Source organism: Lissotriton helveticus, chromosome 1_2 (genome assembly GCF_964261635.1).
Source record: "Lissotriton helveticus chromosome 1_2, aLisHel1.1, whole genome shotgun sequence".
NCBI classification, from domain to species: domain Eukaryota; kingdom Metazoa; phylum Chordata; class Amphibia; order Caudata; family Salamandridae; genus Lissotriton; species Lissotriton helveticus.
This window is the reverse complement of record NC_136058.1, coordinates 41100409-41123252: the sequence shown is the minus strand read 5'-3', so window position 1 is coordinate 41123252 and position 22844 is coordinate 41100409. Positions and strand designations below refer to the sequence as shown.

The window sequence follows — 22844 nt, the reverse complement described above, 5'->3', positions numbered from 1 at the left end:
GATATGGTTTCTGAGCCATATGATGTTTAAAATGATTAAAATATATTTACATACACATATACATTTGACTAAACGTACTCAACTGGTGTTTCTAAATACGCCTACCCCGTGTACCTGACCTAAGTCCAATGCGTGGGCGGGAATAGAAAGTTACAGTTTAAGTTAAGTTTGTTTTTGCCAAGTGAATAACTAAAGAATTCTCTAGGAGGGGTTATTCAGTTCTGTACCTGGAATTTAGGATGAATGAGGAATGGTATCTCTTTCTCTGCTCTCGATATTCCAGGCTGCCTGCGAGGGCTACCCGGAAGCGCCGGTGCTGGGTCTCTCGGCTTGAGATAGCAGCGCGTCTCTCAGCGCGTCAGGAAGGCGGGGCTGCTGCCTGTGGGGTCTGCTTCTGCTCTTGGCTTCGGCAAGGGTGGCTGCTCCGTCTTGTCACCACGCGTGTGTTTGCATAGGGCAAGGTCGGCAATATTTATACCTTAAAGGTGCCGGGATTGACGTAAGGATGGACATAGGTACGTCAATAAAGATGTCATACGACTTGCTCGTTAGCACATTCTTTACTAAAGTTCTCTGTGAAATCAAAACAATGGCCGCACGGATTATCCAGGTTGTCATAGGTTTGATTTGTTATGAGAACGTCGTATGCCTTATCAGGGGCTGGAGGAATATCGCTTGTCTAATTAGATCTCAAGCGTTATGACCTAATCAGATAACACGTTCCTGTGCCGTAGTGTGACTGCGTCAGATAACGGTATCTGCATCATGGGGGATTTCTTGCCTCATGGGCTGACTGTTAGTTAACTAGCTAGTAAGTTTAACCAGAATAGGGTCAGGAATAGGGGGATCGATTCAGAACCTATAGAAATACACGACAATCTGTAGGGGGACTTAAGAGATTTGATAATTGTTATGGGGGCCCCTCACGAAGACCGGTGCCAGCAACCTATCAGCATATGATAAAGCTGCAGTCCGAGTTAGGTGCTGAGGTGGTTGTTTAGGGGGGAAATTAAGCTGGGACCTTGAAGAAGGCAGATGGTTTAAAAGATTACTCTCTCTCTCCCCATCAACAATGGTGCAGGTAGTCAGAGTTGAAATGAGATTGATGGGATGGACTCACTTAGCATGTGCAGAGATAAAAAAAATTCTGGATAAGAATGGATAGAGATGAGCTTCCCAAAATCTCATCGCTATTTGAAAGCGAGATACAAAAAAGTGAGTTAACCTGTGCACACAAGTAGTCAGAGGGAGGATTTTCAACTGTTGTAGTAAATAAAAAATGGAAGGTGATATTGATCGGGTAGGTGTGAGCAAATCTGAGCTCGCCTTGGAAGAGTAGCTAAGCAAGTCTCCAGAGGAGAGGATTTAATCCACCTAAGAAGTCATAAAACTGTATCCCTCTTGATGAATTCATGGTTGGGGGACGAGACATTTCCTTATCTGGAGAAACTACCCAACGAACAGTTGCGGCTAAATCTCCTGAGATTTAGGTGTGGGATAAACCAAGTATTAATATCAGACATTCACTTAATCTTGCTAAATAAGGACAAAACCTGTAAATGTGGCCTCAATATGAAGGGTGATTTAACACATATGTTGGTGGACTGCCTGTGATTTTTAGCTCCACTGAAGTCACTATTCAAAACATTTCTAAAAATATGATATTAGGTATAGGGGTAAGCTATTAAAATTCTTATGGAAATTTGATTCCTGGATGTAACCTGTGCTAAGGGATGATTCTTATTGTTCATAGATACATTTTAACAGACAAACTGATTCTTTTATGAAGGATGAACTGGGGTTTTAATTAAAATTGGGGTGTGATTTCTTACTGCCTGCGCAAAAAGTTCTGGGAAAAATCTGATCCGTCTATGACAGGATTAATTGTGATTTTAATCATGTTCGATTGTGGGTTTGTCTAATTTGAACCATTGATTTTCTATATTAAATATGTATTTTTAGAATGTTGAATATGTTTTAAATAAACATATGCTTTACTGACTGACTGACAGGAGCTTTGTGATCGAAATCGAGTGAGTCTTGGAAGAGTTGCTGAAAGCTGAAAGAACAAGGGGAGAGTTGTAATTTTGCTTAGAGCCATAGAAGAGCAGTATGTCAATGTCTAAAAGGAAATGGCAAGGAAAGATGGGAAATTAAATAAACATATCACTTGAATCTGCAGTATTTTTTGATGTGTAGCTCATAGATATAAAATATTAAAATCGGTAGAATTTGAGTAGGCTGTAATAAGATTAAAAGTTGTAAATTTATGGAAGGGCAGAAGTAAAATGTGAAAAAGTTAGTTAACTGTCCTGGCCTTACCATTTATGAAGTGGTCATCCAGTGACTCTACGTCTTTTATTGTGGTTTCAATATTTATTATTTCTTTAAAATGATATGTTTTTGTAATTTTCATGAGTGCCTCGGTTTCCTTATAGGCTTTATTGTTGGATTAAGTTCCTGCTCTCTGATAACGGCTATGATATGTTTGTGAATGTTTTTAAGCAGGCAAAATAGCACAGAGCTGCTGACATCTGTTGTGATTTGCAGCAAGGCCAATTTAGACTTCTGTCCTTCAGAGGTCAGTAAATTGAAAACCATGAAAATTGGCTAATCATAGCACCTGTCACTTGGAGCACTTGGGCACACCGGAAGTGTGAAATAAGCAGAGTGAAAAGACTAATTATTATTTGGAATATAAGTTGCTAGGCAGTCATGGATCCGCGAGGACACTTCCTCTCCGTCTATTTTCTTTTGCCTCCTTCATTAGGGGAATTAAAAGGTTATTTATTGTGTTTGACAAACACAATACTATTTCACATCCATCCTTCATGATAAAATGGTCAACGGTGAAGCACTCGCAATAAAGACTATTTATTGCTTCATTGTGGCATATACTGGCTCTGAAAATCTTCCTGACTTGCGCCCCTGCCTTCTTTTTAATCTGACAGGTTCGAGCAATATAAAGCAAAGGGACACATTTTCATATCTTAATTTCCGAAAATATCGGTCGGACCGCTCAGTACGGTGACCTATCAACCACTGTTCATAACGCCACAGAATATCATTGTGAATCTGCATCACACAATTACCTTAGGCAATATACCTCAGTCTATTTTTTTTTTTATTTGAGCATAGTGATACCAGATTATCAACAAATTCTCATTATTGATCCTGTCTCCACTTCATTGCACATTGTTATACATTTTCTGTATAAACTCCTTATGGAGTAGATGCTGCGCTCAACCCATATTCCTATTTACCAATGAAACTCCTGTATGCTAAGAACCCAAACTGGAAACTATTGGTGGGTTCCTGTTGATAATCCCCCAATTGTGCGTGCTTGCTTGAAAGAGTCCTGCTAAGAACTATAAGTGATTGAATATTCTCTGCTACATATCTGCAGGATAAAAGTTATAAACCTTCACACACCATCTCCAGGAGCATATTTACGTCCACTTTCGCCATCTCTGGAGCAACAAAGAAATATCTGCCTCCAGAGCCCCAGATAGAGAAAAATGTAGGCTCCTCTTTGCAGCCCCAAAGATTACCATGCAAGGCGTGAGTGTGCTAGAACAGATATTTCCCCTTGCAGAGATGTGTGAAATCGCAAAGAAGTCCTACTGAAAAAAGCTTCTGAGTGCAATGATCTTGTACACATTTCCCTGGAATCACTTTGGCTGCCATTTTGAGTTCCTGTTTTCTCAGCTGGAAGATCCAAGGAATGGAATGAACAGATCTTGCTGTGTCCCCCCTGAGTTAATGGGGATCACTAGTTGAGTTCTCAAGATAAGGAAATAACCTGCCACACCCTAAATTCCTGTGTCCCGTAGCGCAGGATTTCCCCTATTCGGGGATGTTTAATGCTGATATTTATCTCCACCCTCTGAGCAGATGTAGCATGTGGGGTTTATGACCTCTAAGGGTGAAATTGTCTGCTATCTACATAGTGCTGGAGGGAGTGGGTGGAAGGCAGGCTTGTGGCTTTGCCCACATCCACTGCTCCACTCCCTCTCGCTGTGTTTTTTCAGGTGCAGATCCGCACATCATACAATCAGATTCGTGTTTCTGGACCTGGAAATTTGAGGGTCCAAAACACTAAACTACTCAGAGTTGCCAGTAGCTGGGACCATGGAGCCTTTTTGTTCAAAAGCCTAAAAACGCAGTAATTGAAGTAACATAGCAAGTGTATTTGCAAAGCGCACATTCACCCCAGCAACGGGGCATCTTGGCACTGAATTGACAGATGTATATTGTTACCCCACTCAATGATACAGATTTTATTGACCTAAAATGGATGAAAGGCTGAGTGGACCCGCTGGGATTTGAACCTGTGACCAAGAGGTCAATCACAGGCCCTGCAGTGGGTGCATTAGTCCACTGAGCCACCAGAGCCGGGAAAGTGTTGCACCAAGTGGGAGCAGCACGTTCATCTCAGCATTTTTGAAGATGTGAAATTAAACACAATCTAACAAACTGCTTCTCTAAGTTACTAAAAATTGTTGAGGCTAAGTCTAAAGGATGATTCCTGAAGTTGGGAACACCTCAGACTCTATACAAACAAGGTACTATCTTTGTCTTTTTAGGTCTGGCTTGTTTCGCAATTATTTTTTAATTTGTGTTTGTACTGCAGCAGGCTTTTGAAAAATATTTTAGTTATGAATTAAAATGTGAGCCTGACTTGTTAACTTATCCAATGGTTGTTACCAGTTACTGTCATGGTCACCTGTGCTTCCTCCAGAGTTAGACAATCTTCTCACCTTTTTCTCTGATTCATTACTTTCAGGATCTGGGCCCATTTATGATCTTTTTAACAAGCAGATCAACAAAATTATCATTACCCCCTCATACTGCGTCACCTCATCCCATTCTGGGAGGCACTGAGATATTTTCTGAGTCTCGCCATTCTTTCTTTAGTAGACCCTGAATTGCAGAGTGAATTGAAATCTCAGGATCAGCCAGTCTGTTAACTTGTCCAAACCATTCCCCACACACTGAGGGCTATGTATCATCATGTGGCAACTGGAGACTTGAGGACAAGAAGGTTATCATTTCATGTGAGTTCTCTTTTGGGTATATTTCCCTCTAGGAGTTAAAAGTCTCTGTCATCATCCTCATCATCATAATTTGGGGAAGACTAAAGCGTGGATTCTAAAGAAAGGGATGAATAGAGACTCTGGGAAGAAACAGTTCTTCACAGAGAAGCCTGCAATCTATAATATCCTTCCTGCTGGTTATTGAAGGCTTCAGTCATGGACTTGAACAATAACTGGGGTTGCTTGTATGTTATATTGCGAGTCATGTCCCCATCATTAAAAGATCTGTTTTACCTCGTCCCCTGATACCGCCTGTCTTCCATTGGAGAGAAGGAAAATAAATGCTGCCTCTTTTGTCTGTTTTACCATGGTAAGCTTTTCACAAAAATGAACAGAGAAGTAGGAACCCCCACAGTGTTTCTAGAAAAAAGAAATAAATTAGTGCAAGAAAAAAACGGGCACATCTCAGGCCTACTATGATGAATCCTAAGTCATGCCTACTTGTATCTGAATAAAGAAATATTAAGTGAAACTCTTGTCATATAGCTCCCAAGGCCAAACTACAATTTGAGCCCATTAAGTTAGCCTCTCTAACTTTGACACATATGCAGAATGTAATTATCTTTCACAGAACTCATGAAAGTGTCAAATCATCCAAACAATGACCCTGATGAACACCTAAAGCAGCATAAGTATGATACCAGTTCGCTGGTATCAATGTTTCAAGGACAGACAGTGACTACACAAAGTAAACAGGTAGTCTAAATTGACATATTTTTGTCATACTGTTTAATACCACTTAAGCTATCATGCTGATTCACACTAGTTATGTCTTAAACTGTCATAATGGTTCATACCTGTTATGTCTAGAATTAGTTGATGAAGTGCCGAAATTTAGGGTAAAGGTCATTGGCAAATACTATCAAAGCCCGGTGGAGTGACCACAGATTCAAATAGGTGTTTCCCACAGGTTATCACAAGAGGTCCCGTCTAACTGCTGTACTGCCACAACATCCATTCCTATGCTGAGAGCTGATACTGAGCCAATACAGAAAGGAGAGAATCAGCCCAGTTGATGTGCATTTTCTTATAGAGGTGACACACTTTTTCAGTTGAAGTCTGATAACCACAGCTCCCCACTGTAAGCAAGTATGTAGTGCACTGAATCCCAAGGCACTCTAGAAGCAAGTTAGCTACTCCATGGTCTCATAGTATAGCACAGCGAAGTAGTATACAGTGTGGTATGTTGCTAAGGACATTCCAACCATGTTAGAAAATTCATATTATTCTCTTTGTTGTTGGTGATGTGCATTAGTGGTGCTTTAACCATATTCTTTGTGGTTATAACTCATGTACTAAGCAACAGAATGTGACCGTTGAAATAAACACTTTTTAATATATAGTGTCTTTTGTTAGTACAGTATTTGTGTGTGATATCTTAAAGAACAACATTGGGTTTTAATTTCCACTGATTCCCAGACCCCTTTAAGGGACTATTAGTAACCCAGAAACACAGACAATACACCCAAAAGTATGTTAAGGGGGGTTGTGTGGTGTTATAAAAACCTTAACTTTCACCCTCAATGGTTGGTGTACTGAACTAATTTCAAGTTCCCATGGGTGGGAAAGCCAAACATGGTAGAGCTAGACAAGAGCCCTAGTTTATGCAACACTCTGTTGAAATGGTGACCCTCACTGTAAGTTTAACATGAAACTTTGATTAAGCAGTTTGATGTCTAAATAATGTGCCTTTGAAACTGTTCTATCAAACTCCTCCCCCGTTGTTGCAATTATACCATCGGTTAAAGCTAACAGGGATATCCAGTTAGTGGGCTAATTCACCACTTGCATGCAGGCACAGGCCCAGGCACTGGAGGCAGCATTCTCCGTGTTACAGTCATTGCAGGCCTATGTATTTAATTGGGTTAATAATTGATAGGGGTGAGTGCCCCACTCAAATACTAAACACAATCGTTGTCAGTGATTCACAAAAGTCATTAAATAAACCTGTGTTTAACTCTCTGGTAGTTTGACGCAAAAGCAGTGCGTCTAAACTTAGAGACAATGTGTAAAGTATTTATTCAGCACTCGAACAGTAATAAACTGAAAACACAGCCCAAGAAAATTCCAAAACAATGTAAAATATAGAGTAAGTTTTAATGAATGAATGACACCAAAATGACAAAAATCTAATAAGTAGAACCGAAGTTATGAAATGTTAAACTTTTATGAAAAAATATTACCAAGAAGCACAAAGTGCCAATCATGGTCATCGATGAAGAGGTGATTGCATATAGAGACTAGATTCTTCCCAGTGGAGAGTATACCTTCTACTCAGTCCAGTTCCTCAGAAGGAGCTGCTGTCTGAACTTCGTGTTGGTGGGGGATGCAACAAGATAGTCATCAGGGCACAGAGCAGGCCGCCATTGGAGCTTTGTGTTGGCTGGAGAGGCGAGTGGTCATTACTGATGTGAACTGCAGAACACCATTGGAGCTTCACATTGGCTTGAGAGACTTGCCAGTCATTTCTGATGCAAAGAGGCCAGAACTTTCTGATTTTCACCTGGAGTCCAATCATTTCTTGCAAGTTTGAAGTAGGAGGAGTACACTCTGCCATCAGCCAAGGGACCAGGACCTGGGGAGGTATCTCTTTGGGGTCAGGACTCACTCCAGCAGAGGCTTGCAGCAGAGTCCAGTCAGGTCCAGTTTGTGCTGCACAACTGGGAGTTGCTAGGGAGACCTCAAAAAGCTGGTGTCCTTGTAGCTCACAAAAGAGGTCAGCTTGGGTTAACTTCTGGGAGACTGGGTTCAAGGCAAGAAATCCAGTTTTCCTTCTTCAGACAGGATGACAGTTCTTCTTCTGAATCTTCACAGGCTCAGGAGTGTGATGTTTCTAGGTTCTGAAGATGCCACTTTTATACCCAATATCTGGCTGTGTGTGGGGACAATCCCTGGTCTACACCTAAACTAGTTCTGGCCAGTTTTTCCCCTTCCCCCGGGTTTGGCCATGTATTGCGACTTACATAGCGCACGTATCACCCGAAGGCATCAAGGCCTTTGTCTTGGGAACCCGTCCTGGCTTTTCCCTGTGAGATAACCCCTACTGGGTATCCCCAGGGTGAAAGCCAGGCATCCCGCAGTGGGTGGGCCGCCGTAGAGGAGATTAAGCAACTATTGCCCAGAGTTGCAGCGTGGGACCCCATGATTAGAATAGGCACCGAGGCGAGAATTATCGAGTCCGTGGACATTTTGGGCTCAGAACCCTGCCGCGTCAGGAATTGAACCCTGGTCCCGGGCCAGACCTCTGCATCAGGGTCTGCCGCTCTAATCAGTGAGCCACACTCCTCCGCCATGGGGACAAAGGAATGGACGGGACTTCTGTCTGGTTCCTTTGTGTAATCAGGACAGGAACCAACTCCTCTCCTGCCATTCTGTCAGGAATACCCACTCCTTCTACACACTGGCCCCTCTGGTACCTGTCTAGAAGGAATACACATCACACCACAGGAATAAAATTTACAACCATGTGACCCTGGACATACAGAAAGACAGATTTAGTTGAGGCAGGGAAACGCCAACTTTCTAGAAGTGTCATTTTCAGAATAGTAACTTAAAATCTGACTTTACTATTAAAGAGGATTTTAAATTACCATATAAATGAGTGGGAGAAGTATTTCTCTATCTGCTTCTAAACTGAAGTTATCACTTATTATACCCAGTGTTAGTCTATGAGAGAGTTAGCTTTGCTACGGTGAAAATGACTTTTCTAAAACCTATGTTCACATGTCCTACTTTTAAAATACAATGCACCCAGCCTTATGAGCTTTTAGGGTCTACTTTTAAGTATTAAAAGAGAAGGTTTAGACCTGTCAAAAGGTGAATATTGTTAGGTCGAAATGGCAGTTTAATACTGCACTACTGGCTTCAGTGGAAGGCCTGAGACAAGTTTTAAATGCTACTTTAATATGTGACACAGTGAGTGCTGCCACTTACTAGTAGCATTTAATTTACTGGCCTTGGATACTTGTAGTACCATGTACAAGGGACTTATAAGTCAATTAAATGTACCAATCTGGTGTATACCGATTTTGACATGTTTACAACACCACATGACCGCTGTCGAACAGGAGTAAAGTGCATAGTGTCATAAAAGCCAACAAAAATGGCCCACCAAAGGAAGGTAAAATTCTGGGGTGACTCTTCACAAAATTCCAGGTACAACAGCCCATTTCATGAAGCGCATTAGAAGAACATCTGAGTGCTCATAGGAATGTTGTACTTACTAGCTAAGGGAGAAATTGAGCTTCCACAAACACAGCAGAACCTTTGCTAGCAAAGGTATCGAGCCAGACAACTATATTGACTCAGAACATTTTCTTATCTGATTCAGTTGATAAGAAAGTTGAAGCAACATTGAAAAGAGCCCATTCAGTCTGAGGCTGGTTCTGATGGTGAGTATACATACTGTATAGACCTCACATTCTTTAGTGAAGACTTTTAGTTGTTTTCCACTGCAATGCAAGAAGGTGAGGATCTCTCGCCTGCTGTCTGATATCACTCCTGAGAACCTAAAGTCTTTTTTCTAGGCTGCAGGCAATTTAGTGGCAGCCACACAACACTTATTAAATATTTTGGGGAGTAGAGGCATGAAAAGAAGCTTCTTTGTTAAAGATGCCATTTACAGGCAGAAGCATGGTGGGTAAAAGACGATGGGTTGGAATGCTACCTGAACGATTGCCAGGGGCTAGACTTATTACAACAAATTCTCCCATCACTTTTTGTGTTTTTGATGTCCCGCCCTACATGTTTGGAGCTCTGCTACTCAGGGTCACCATTTTTTTATGTTCTCCTTGGTGTGTGAGGGACACAGAGCTCAGTGTGTTGTCAACTTTTCAGGCTTCTGGGCCCAGTTGGGAGGTTGGTGGTCGGGCACACTAAGAGTCCTGCTTGCTCTTACAAGCTTTCATTGATTCCTGAGCAAGCAGGCAACATCTTGGAAGATCTAATATCTCCCAATCTAAGATGGCAGCCAGTCAATACTCTTTTGCCTTGTCTGCCCAAACCAATACGGCAGCAATAGCATCCTGTGTATGTCTTTTTACTTTCAGGTCTAATTAAGGTTGTATATATAGCAGAACCCCATGGGGTTTGCAGCTTGGCATGTCAAACTTTGTGGCACAAAAATGCAAATTTTGCACATCAAAACCCCAATATTTGCAGTTCTTTTGCAGCAGGAGTAATGTATTCCATAATAAAAATGCCACTCCTAATCACCTAGACGTAAACTGAAATAATGGCTGAGATGTACCCTGATAGTAGTTTGTTTGCAGTGGCCTACTTCTCCCATCCATGTAGCTCTGTTGTCTTTGCTATTTGCAAAAGCTTCCAACGTTGGAACTGGGGAAACTAGTTTGAGTCTTGGCATTACTACAACATCCTGTGATTCTCAGCAAATCACATAAATTCTCTATGACTGAAAAAAACTCATATGAATCTGACCTTGTGCAATGTAACTCATGTGCTCATGTAGATGGTTCTAATGCCCTTGGGCCCAGTTTGCGCTATGTATAGGTGCAAACAATGTATGTAGCCATGTCATTCCGTTGAATTTGTGACTCACCAGAATGCCTGAATAATGATAAACAGTTAGTCCTATCCGTTTCCTACGAGCTGCCGGTTTAATATGCTTTTTACACCTAACCACCGTAAATGTAAACTGTTGGCTTTCAGCAACTCTGCTTGGCAGAGATAAAAGGCAGTGTAGAGGGAGGTGGCCTAGAGAAGTATATAAATGGAGCCAGGCACGCAACAAAGGCATTTGGAACCTCTGCTCGGCCACCAGCTGTCCTGTTGCTTGCCTTCCTTTTGCTGACTTTGTGACAGCACAGAACCAATCAAAGGAGGAGCAGCTTGATTTTCTTCTTAAACCAATGACAATTTCCTTAGTTTTCTTGGGCAGTTTTGAAAAAATCATAGGACTTTTACAAAAGTGCCAATTTTGTGATTTGTTTTGTATATCTCAAAATCGCGGTATCCTGGGGTGGTCTGATAAAATCTTGATTCTGTGTACACTCTTGCCTGGTGCCATTCAAACTGCCATTCCCTGTATTTCTGTTCAGGTGTTTATGGTCCTCTTTACTAAGTGCTGCCCTTCTGGTGAACCACTTTGGAGGTTTTAAGTGCCATTCACTTTTCCTCCAGCATAAGTGGTCCCTTTCCAAAGGCATCCACTGATAGGAGTTTACCTCCATCGGTAGGGTGGCTACGGTAAGGGATAACTCTTTCTTTGAACTCAAGGTCCGTAAAATTCAGACACACCCAACACATTGCAATAACAATGGCAGAGTGCATTGCCAATGAGCATCAGTTTTGTCTAAAGTTATTGATCCTTTACTAGTGCTCCAAGAGACCAATCAACAATTAAATATCTATGCAAATGGATGCCCTGCCTCGTAAAAATTGCCAGCGGTACCAGCTGGGATGATAGAGAGGTCAGAAAAGGTTAGAGAGTTTGGGGATATTATGATTGTTCATTTCACATTTTGCCCTGCTCAGTTGTTGCTTGATAAAATCAAGGTGTGCTATCTAATTAACTGACTAACTGGGGACACCTTCTCTTCAGCTCCAGCATTGGTTTCATCACCAATGAGTTCTTGATACCCATTCCCTCTTCTTTGGGAAATTTCAGAAGATATTTAGCAGACTTTATCTGGAATATTTAGCAGAAGAAGTTTTGTGTGCTATTCAACAAGGATCCCAAGATGAAATTATAATGTAAGTAATGGAGATTTATTTAGTATTCGGGTGGGTATGGGTTTTGGGCTACAGGGGAATAGTAATTTTTACCCCTGCACTATCCAACACTTCCTCTACTGTTGCACCCACTGAAGTGAGAATAGTAATTTTTACCCCTACACTATCTAAAACTTAGTAATTTTTAAACATACACTAGCCACAACGTCCCCAACTGTTGCACTTTCTGGAGTGGGAATAGTAATTTTTACCACTACACTATCCAACACTTACCCTACTGTTGCCCTAAAAGTATTAGGTGTTGTATTGGTATGCGTTGTAATGGAATGCGATGTAATGGTAGTTTAAAAAAATGTGTTGTAATGCCATATGTCTTAAAATCATGCAATTTAATGGTAGTTGCGATGTAATGACTGCGTTGTAAAAGCATGGGTTGTAATTGCGTGCGTTGTAACGTCACATATTCCCTCAGTGTGTCTTCAAGGATGTGTCTGAAAGTTTTGGCTCATTTTATGGTTATTCTGTATGAACAGAAAGGGCAGATTCGTCCTGACCTAAAAAAAAAACTCCTACTAGTGGCCCAGTCCAAGGAGCAGATGAGATTGCACACTCAGAAGATGGAACAAACCTTTGAGAGGGTTAGGTTATGATAAATATCCTGAAATCATATCTTTGACCAACCGAAGTTTCAAGTACGTTAGGGTTGGTTGCAATAAAATTGAAACAAATGCTGTGACAATTGTTGCAGAAGGTAGGTATCCTTGTGAGAGATTGATTTTGAGTCCAGGACAATATGGTAATTATTTTTGTTTTCTGAGTCATTTAATTGAAATAGGGCTCTCTATTACAGTAAACAATATAGATCATGGGAGGAGATGTGTCCTAGTGGCTAGAGCTACTGACTTTGGTCTCCAGGTTCGAATTCTGGCATCAGCACGTGGCTCAACATTGTGTGATTCTTGGTAAATTACTAATCCCCATGAAGCTAAAAATTGAAATATAAGGTGTGCAATGTATTTGGGTATTCCCATTCGATGTATATAATCATGTAGCTCATTCCCCAGCCTCCTATATAATATACAGTACTATGTTGCTTGATGCTAGGTTTGTGCTGTGTAATTACCAATACATACAAATACACACAATGCATAGAAAAATACAACAAATTATGCTTTTGTCTTTGGTGCTGTGGGCATTTCTCTTTATAAGTCCTCTGGCGTATTACATATTTCAGATTGGCAACTTATGTCTGAAAAGTTCGAGCCAGTCATTCCAGTCACAGATATTATCAGACAAAATATGAGGTGGTTGATAGAACCTGAGACGCTGGACTTGGGTGTTCTGCTAATTACCCCAGTGGTGAACATAATAACAACGGATGCGAGCAAGATAGGTTTGGGAACAGTTTTTGATTCAAGGAATGTTGCATCAGAGATACTCCTCCAATTGGAATAAAATGATGGCAGTCTGCGGGACTTAATAAACATTCAAAAAGAGCATTCTCAACTCAATGATAGTGGTCAGGATAGACAATACAATGACAAATTCATATCAGAACAAACAGTCCAATACCCTGTCAAAGTCTCTGAATTTACTGGTGTACAAGATATTGTTGTAAGCAGAGAGACAACTACAATCAGTCAGGGCAATTCTGATCAGTGAGAGGACAACACAGAGGCAGGATCCCTAAGCAGGGTGTTCCAATCATTTCCCAAAACCTGACTGTAAATGCAAGTTTTTTTGGGCGATCTGCAAAAGGTATAGTCACACAGACATGGATCTTTTTGCGGATCAAATCAATTTTCTCCTTCAGAAATAATTTACAAGTTTGCAAGATCCCTTAGAAATGGAATAGATGCACTAACGAGCTGATGAGCAAAGATGAGGTTGTACGCTTTCCATCCCATGTTCTTGCTTCCTTGTCTGGTGTCCAACATTCAGAGAAAGGACAGAAGTTATTTGGGTATTTCCTTATTGACCAAGAATCAACAAAAATGTCTTACAATCATCACTAGATTTTATTCAATATTTGTAGTCAGAAAAATCAATATTAACCAACAGATTGTCCTCACAGTTCACTGTTCCTTCAAGAGGGTCTTAATAAAGGCTTATCAGGCAACCATAAAGCGGAAGTTGCCTTCAGTCAAACAAAATGTGTACTCCATTCACCCCTTCAGAAAACATTGAAAGAAGGGTACTGAGTTTGTTTGAAGGCTTTAAGGCCATAAGGTTTCACACAACATATGTATTCCCATTCTGGCATTTGGAGTTGGTATTGTCAGTTTTGCAATAAACTCCATTTGTGGCATTTGATGAGGTAGAAGAAGGATGTATCTCTCTTAAGGTATTGCTTTTAGTAAGTAACGACTCCTGCAGGTTCTCTAGGTGAATTAAATTACCTGTTTTTTGTTCCTCCATATTTGAAAATATTTGATGACAGAATGATATTGAGAATGAATCCAAATATTGTGCCTAAAGTGAATTCAGCTTTTTGCAAAAATCAGGAAATATTGTTTCCAGTGTTGGCATATGATTTGGGTAGAGGTTAAGATCCTCAACGGAGCCAACATCTAACTCAACAGAGTAAATTGGATGTTGGTAGAAATGGTAAAATATATATACAAAGAACGTTTGAATACAGGAAATGTGATTTCTTGTTTATATGTGTTAGAGTAGCAAACAGAGGTTGTAAAACATACTTGTCAATGGTAGGCAGATGCATTAAGGGAGTCATTTGTATAGCAAATTCTAATGTGTGTAAATTTCTTCCAGGTAATGTTCAAGCTCTTTCTACAATGGATGGCAGCCTTATGGGCAGAATAGTCTTGTACATCCTTTGTGGACATATGTATAACATCTACACAATCAAATCTTTAAACTTTTCTTAATCATTAGAGCGTGAATGTTGCACAAAGTAATGAGTTGATAGTTGGCACAAGTGTGCTTGGAAATATGTAAGTAAAATGAAATTAATTGTGCTTTTTAGTTAGGACTTTTTTGTTGATGAGTGAATACAGTCTTTTCCGCTTTTCATAAACCCGAGAGTTGGGAACATCATGTTTTTATAAGTGTGGTTCCACGAAGAATTGAACTTGCTTTGATATATGTGCAGGAGAAGGAATGGGATGGGCTTCTGCAGAATGAAACGGTAATGTCTAGATTACTTACCAATAGCCTTCGGTACTGCATTCCTCCCTCATCCCATTACTAACGTTCACTCCTGCCCACCGTATATGTACTCATGGGAAACAAAGCTCAATTACTACAGGCAGTGTATGGAGGAAATCTCCTTACATATTTAGAAGAGCGGAGCCAGTTGGATTAGTAAAAGTCAAAGAGAAATGTGTGAGAAGGGTGCACAAGTGGAGGTTCACTTTACTATTAACCAAAGTATGTAATGAGACGGGGAATGCATAATCAGAGTAATGAAGATTACTGGTAAGTACTTTAGACTTTATGGGCCTACTCTCATTTTCTCAAGAGGACTTTAGGAAATATTGTGGTCAAACCTGTGCCAAAGAAACGTTAAAACTTTAGTATATTTCCAATATCAAGAAAATCACCAAACACATAAGGGAATCAAATTGAGCAAATACATTTATGTCGGTGTGAAAAGAAGGTTTAGTCCCACAAAGAGTACTGGTGAATCCACGCAGGGCCGGCCCTAGGCATGGGCAGCGTGGGCCGCTGCCCAGGGCCTCACACTCTGCCTGCCAGGATGGGGCCCTCCCACAATGGCAATTAACACCCCACCAGTCCTCGTGCATTTACCCCTGCCACTCAGAGTGAGAGAAATGCGTCTCTTCACAATTGGGCTCATGGGAGGCCCCCCCTCCCCTCCCGGGGCCTCTAAGGGATGGTGTGGGAAGGACTAGGGGAGGGGGACACCTCTCAGGCTGCCCATTCAGGGGCTCGGCAGGGCGCCCATTTTCGGCACTTTAGCCCACACAGGTAACTCAGCCCCCAAGCAATTCTCACACCTTCAGTCCGAAATAGACTGTACAAGAGGTGCTTGGGGTGGCTGAGAGGAGGAGCTGTGGCCCAGGTGAGTCTGCACAAAGCAGCTTCCCCGAGATCAGAAGGTGTCACTTAGGTAAATTTCAGGGGCCTCGCACATTCCCTTTTGCCCAGGGCCCCGAAAATGCTTGGACCGGCCCTGAATCCATGCACTTAAGTTCAAGCCACCATTAGGTCTCCAAACAACATGCCTATTTGTTGAAACCTTATATCGTTTTGTTTTCATGAGACATCAATGTTAGCCCTGTTCAGTGACACTATACAAGTACGTGTTTCTGTAATGAGTTGCTTGTACAATGTGGCATTTATATTTTCATTTTCTATTGTCATTTCCTTTTTTAGGCGGTTGACATTCTCTTGCAACACGGAGCGTATGTAAACGTTCAAGATGCCGTCTTTTTCACGCCACTGCATATTGCAGCCTACTACGGACACGATCAGGTAATCCATATACCTTTTATAATGCCCCTCAGTCGAACGCAGAAGTATTTCGTTCTGGCCTTACTTGGAAATTGAGAAGGTTTCCGACACCTTGCCGCCTCTGCAGAGGGTTGTGTGCTTTGACCCTTGCAGAGTGGCACGGGTGACCTCGCTGTGCATCTCTGTCCTCGCCGGTGCTGCGCGAGGAGCACGGCGGCTCGCTCTGGCGAGTTATTCATCAAGTGACAGATGATTGAAAATGCTCTGCCTCCATGGTTCAGCGCCTTGAAGGCGACGCGCAGCATGTGCGGCCCTTCATGGCCCATCTTCCTAATGTGAAGTTATTTCTAGAGGGTGGCCGCGGTGATTTCTTTATTTACTGCATCGACAGAGACGTTTGCTAGCTTTGCATGGGATATTTTGAAAGAGAAGCACAGTCTAATGAACGATGACAAACAGTGTCTGGTGGCTTTCTGGGATAAGGGGCTTTGCTTTGGGAAATGCGGCTACGGGTTCAGTACTTTGAACTCGCACAGTCCTCAGAGCTGCCTTATTTAACCTTGCACCAACGTCTTTGCTTCATCTTTGAAACACAAAAGGTCGTCCTGATTTCGGTTTCAGTCATTCAGTGTCAATGTTTCGCTCCAATGTATCCAATGTTTAGGTGACTCGCCTCCTGCTGAAGTTTGGCGCAGACGTGAATGTCAGCGGAGAGGTTGGAGACAGACCCCTGCATCTGGCGTCTGCCAAAGGGTACCTCACTATTGCAAAGCTCTTGATGGAGGAGGGAAGCAAGGCCGACGGTAAGGCATGTCCAAACATGAGGGAGCTTTTATTTTGTAACATATATTTTTTTAATGTGATGTATGTTCCCTAAACACATGAAACGAATGCATTTAATTTAGTTTTCTTTTAAATGCACGAACCTAAAGTATCAACCTCTGATCTCTGCAGGTGGGGGGTGGAACATCACTTTATAGGTTATGTCACTAGGTGTCATAAAGTAGACAGGTGATCCATCCAGTAAGCAAAGTCTTTGAACGTATATCGAAGGCAGGGGTCTCCAACCTTTACATTAAGAAGATTTACTTATGTTCCATGAAACTCATCCTGTTCCACTAATATTGTCTGTGTTGTAATAGTGATTGCGTCAGTGACATCAGATGCCCGGCTACCAGCTGTGATCACATCAGTGCATCGAGCAGGCTTGCCACCAGGAGAGTCAGAACGGTTTATCAATTTAGAATGCTTCTGCATAGGTAATACATAATCATAGCCATAGCTGTAATACCACTGGCACCATGGTATAAATATAAGTAATTAGACTTCACAGTGCAGCACAATTTTTCCTTCAAATATCAGCTATACATGTACTTAGAAAATTCAACCATTTTTCTTCAACTAGAAGCTTATGAGTTTTGAAAATGCACATATTTTAGTTTTGACTACATGCCTTGTAATTTTGGTATGCATACATGAATTCAGGCAAGAACTAACGTTGAATTTAGTAGGCTGGGCTGCACACTGGCGAGCTACTTACTGGTAGCAGCAGAGCTATGAGTAGCCTGATTTAAACATTGAAGAAACTTGAATACCCTGCTTGCTTCGAGAAGTGGCGGTACTCTCCAATTGCAAGTATTGCATTTTCCCCTCTGCTGAGTAGTGCCTTGAGTACCGGTCCATTTAAACCACTGCTCACAGAGGAACGTGTTTGCTCCGAAGTCTACTAACCTAGGTTGCATGACGGACAAGTAGGACTTGCATGAAGGAGTCAAGCATGAGACTGGTATTTGGCTGCAGAGTAAACGCCATAAAAGAAGCATAGTCTGTCTGTCTTTAGACCTCATCTGAATATTAGGTAGTCTTGTTTCCGTTTTCAGTGCCTAAGAAATGGATTTACAGAATGATGAGCCCTGTCCATCAAAACATATACACCCACACCTATTGAGTGTGCGGGCAGTAGCTTTGCAGAGGTTGATCTCAGCCATCGAGGTGGACTATATGTCTGGAACTCTGGCCCAAAGAGCAGGCGCATGGCCAGCTTGTTGCAATTAAAATTGGTTAGCATAAACTCGTGTTGCAGCAAGTGAATGCAACAAGTGAACCTAAGTCTTCGTGGGAGGGTCGAACCTCCAAGAGAATATAGAAAAATATAGAGCAAAATTGCACATTTTGCAAAACGTTTTCATTTTGGGTCCTATTGAAGCTGGGCAGTCACAGAATTAAACATACTAAGGCACATTCACAAAAGCATTTATGAGTATGGAAAATAAGACTACAGGAATCATATTTTTACTACTCTAACATGCCCTTGGGAAGTGGCCCTGAAGCGCCCAAATCCTTATTAGCAAAAATGCAAAGAGGGCACAGCCCTTGTAATAATTGTACCGTATAATTCCTGATTATTCTTGTTTTAGATACTTTGGGGCCAATCCACAAGGATATCATTAAGTAGTCCACCATGACTTTGTCAATAGGCCCCACTGGTGCTAGACACAGACAATCCATCACACAGTCACAAACATTATAATTGAATTCAGAAACTTGTAAAATAATCAAAGAAAAGTGCACCCTCACAAGTCCGACATCAATCACATCTGAATATCTGTATAGATAGAATTATTCAAATGAGATGTCCGACTTGAGAGGGTGCATATTTCTTTAGTGTTTTCAGAGTTTCATTCTTGGTGACTGCGTGACAAAGCTGGTTTAGTTTGTTTACTGACTAGGTGCACAGCCACCCATCTCTCTCTATTATTCACACATGACTCCAATGCTTTTACTTTTCCCTTTCAGTTTGCAGTTACAATTAAATCAAAGTATTAGTTTGAAGCAGTGGCAAATTAAATTAAGATTGAACAGTGTGTCAGTGTTGTTGCTTCATTGTTGAAGGGCAAGATACAGACATTCAGTCACTCTTCGTCTTTGAAACTGTCTATCGCGGTATATTTTCAATCCAAGCATAGCATACTCCAAACAGAAGAATGCTGAAACAGAAATTCAAGGCCATAAAAAAAAAAGTCAGACTTTTTTTTAACTTTAGTTTACCTTTGCTGGACTTCCCCTTCCAATGGTGTATAGACCCCCCCCCCCTAAATATCTCGGTGTCTATCTGCATCATCAAAGTTCTGAGGTAATAAGGCTGAACTATGGCCCTTCTATAGATAAATTAACTATGTTAATTGACAAATGGCTAACACTACCTCTTTCCATTGCCGGTAGAATTGAAATAATACAAATGTTACTCCTTCCGCGTTTTTATATCTATTTTTAAACATTCCAAAAGCGCTAACCTATGCATTCTTTTACAACCTTCGCAGTGCACTCAGTAGCGGTCGGCAGTAGGAGTTGCTGCAGGGCGGTGACGTGGGCAGGGGGAGGCGCAGGGTTTGAGTTTGAGTTTAAAACATTTATAGAGCGCACGTACACCTGGCGGTTTCATGGCGCTGTGAGGTACTGAGCCCAAGAGGGTGGGGGAGTCAGGGAGAACGAGGAAGAGTGGATTATGAAGGGAAGGCTTGTGAAAAAAGAAAGGTTTTTAGGGCCTTTCGGAAGTGGGAGTATTGAGTGGAAGATCTGAGGTGGACGGGAAGGGAATTCCAAAAGGCGGGGGCAAGTGTGGAGAATTTCGTGCCCCCCCACTTTTTACGCCTGAAGCGTGGGACTACAAACAGGTGTTGGGAAGATGAGCGTAGTTCCCTGGCGGGGGCGTATGCCTTGATTTCCGCAGAAATGAAGGCGGGAGCCGTGCCACCCCGGGCTTCAAAGGTGATGCATCCCATCTTGAACTGAGCTCGTTCTCGAATAGGGAGCCAGTGCAAGGACTTTAGGAGAGGCGTAGCGTGATGGAATTTGGCCAAGTTGTAAACCAGGCGGGCCGCCTGGTTTTGGACCAGCTGTAATCGTCGCGTGCTATAGGCGGGCATGCCGCATTATAGAGCATTTCCATAGTCCAAGCGGGAGACCACCATCGCTAGGACAATGAGTTTTAGGGCAGAGATAGAAAAAAAACTGGAAACTTTGCGGATGGTGCGAAGTGAGAGGAAGGAGGAGGACACCACAGAACTGACCTGGGAGTGCAGGGTGAGTTGGTTGTTCAGCTTGATCCCTAACGTTTTCACGGAGGAAGAAGGGGAGGGGGGGACCTAGTAAGGGGGGCCAGAAGAGAGAGGTCCAGGGACTGGAGCAACCACCTGTCAGAATCAACTCGGTCTTGTCTGGATTTAACTTCAGTTGGTTGTAATTCATCCAGTCCCGGATGAAGATCATGGTGGACTGGAAATTCACCATGGACTCAGGGGATGGGGACAGGGTGAAAATAAGCTGCAGGTCATCCGCATAGTTGAGAACGGTGACTTCCATTTGGTGGAGGGCGAAAATGAGAGGGGCGATGTACAAATTAAATAAAAGGGGAGAAAGAGAGGAGCCCTGGGGGACCCCGCATGGAACTTTCCGGAAGTCCGCCGAGAAGTCGCCCAGGCGTACTGCCTGGATGCGGTCCCTCAGGAAGGAGGACAGCCAGACCAAGGCGGAACCTCCGATCCCCGCCGCCCTGACACGGGAAAGTAAGATGGAATGATCAACCGTGTCAAAGGCGGCGGAGAGGTCGAGGAGGACCAGGGCCTGGGGATGGTTGATGTCCATACCCTCTCTGAGGTTGTCAAGGACCGATAGCACCACGGACTCCGTGGAGTGTGCGGGGCGGAACCCAGCCTGCTGGGGGGCTAATACCCCGCTCTCCTCCACAAAGGTGCTGAGCGTACGGGTGACATGGCGCTCTAGTACCTTCCCTAGGAAGGGCAATAATGAAATAGGGCGGTAGTTGACAAGAGCGGAGGGGTCGGCTCCAGGTTTCTTTAGGATGGGCAAGATGGTGGCTGTTTTTAGGGGTTGAATAACAATGCCCTGGGACAGTGAGCTGTAGAGAAGTTTGAGAGGGGGCTGCACACAGGTGGAGTAGATATGTCTGAGGATGTGAGGGGGACAGGGGTCCAGAGGTGAGCCTGATTTGACCATCGAGAGGAGGGCAAGAAAGGCCTCCTCTGTCAAAAGGGGGAGAGATTTGAGGCGGGCCTCGCCTAACGGACACTGGGGGTCGACAAAAGTAGGGGGGGGAGGAGGGATGTTTGCTTTGATGTTCGAAATTTTATCTAAGAAGTAGGTGTTAAGGGAGTCGCAGAGATCCTGGGAGGGAGAGGGTTTGAGGGTGGCTCTATCGGAGTAGGCCAGATTGTGTACTATAGAGAAGATTTCTCTGGGCTGATTTTCAGCAGCCAGAATTTTTGAGGAGAAATAGGCGGTCTTAGTGGCCAGAATTGCTCTTTTATACTGGGACAGGAGAGCGGAGTACTGGGTTTTAAGGTTTGGGCAGTAGTCACGCCTCCAGGCCCGCTCAGCATGATGTACTGAGAGTTTTAGGGCCTTGAGTTCCTCATTAAACCAGCGATTTGCGTCATTCGGACGTCTGGAGGACACCCGCCTGAGAGGGGCGACAGAGTCGCAGCCCGACAGGAGCCAGGAATTTATAGAGTCGGCTTGAGCGGAAGATGACAGGCCGTCTAGGTCCGGACTAGAAGCGGAGAGTGTGGCAGACAGAGCGGCCACATCCACCTTGCTCCAAGAGCGTGCCCAGGTGTTTCTGGGAAGGAGAGGCTTGGTGACTGGGTTAAGGTGCAGGGAGAAGGATATCAGGAAGTGATCAGACCAGGTGCAAGGGGAAATAGACAAGGAGGCTATCGGGCAGTTGAGAGACCAAATCTGATCAAGGATGTGACCCTGATTATGAGTGGGGGAATGAACTTGGGAGTCGAAGTTGAGGGAACGAAGGGTTTCTGAGAATTCTTTGGAAGTAGAGCATTCTGCGGGGTCGGAGGGCCAGAAGTTAAAATCTCCTAAAACCAATATGGAGGAATTATTGACCGCAAGGGTGGCCACTAGATCTTGGAACCCGGGGAGAAAGAGTTGAGAGGGCTGGGGGGGGACGGTACATGAGCAGGCAGGTAAGCGGGACTCTGAATAACGCTGAGCGAACGACTAAGAAGTCGGCTGAGCCAATGGAGGAAAAGGTTAAGGACTGAAAAGAGAACTCTCTACGAGCGATCAGTGCGACGCCACCTCCTGATTTGCCGGAGGGACGGTCGGTGCGCAGAGCGTAGTATGCAACGGGAAGGGTGGCTAGCAAGGAGGGGAGGGAGTGGTCGGCGAACCAAGTCTCTGTGAGAAATAGGAGGTCTGGATTGTGCAGGTCCAGTAACACAAATAGTTCATGGCAGTGCTTGACTGCTGACCTGGTGTTGAGATAATAAACGCATAGGGTGGTGGGTACAGGGGGGGCAGGGTGGACGGGAGGAGGGTCAGGGGGAACAGGGGGGAGGGAGGACAAGAACGTGGTGGGGGTGGGGGGTAGTAATGTATGGATTACGGAATTTTACAGGTAAGTAAACATTTAAATAAATTAAAAACAATTTGTTGCGTGCACTGCATCACCAAATGTGATGCAGTGCCTGCAACGAAATTCGTTTTGTCTGAACTGGGGTGGTGTGGAGTGCAAAAAAACAATGGATTTAGGCCCAGATCTCTGTACTGGGGTGAATGTATGACATTGTTCTGCATTCTGTC

General features: G+C 43.1%; 1 protein-coding gene across 2 annotated transcripts in view; it reads left to right on the top strand.

Annotated features, from left to right (window-relative positions):
- TNNI3K (TNNI3 interacting kinase) overlaps positions 1–22844 on the top strand; it is a 2668544-nt gene that overhangs the window by 652683 nt on the left and 1993017 nt on the right. For both annotated transcript variants that reach the window (XM_078668672.1, XM_078668665.1), the window contains exons 6-7: positions 16149–16247; positions 16891–17029. In XM_078668672.1, the coding sequence (XP_078524798.1) occupies positions 16149–16247; positions 16891–17029 (238 nt within the window). The remainder of the gene's footprint in view (positions 1–16148; positions 16248–16890; positions 17030–22844) is intronic.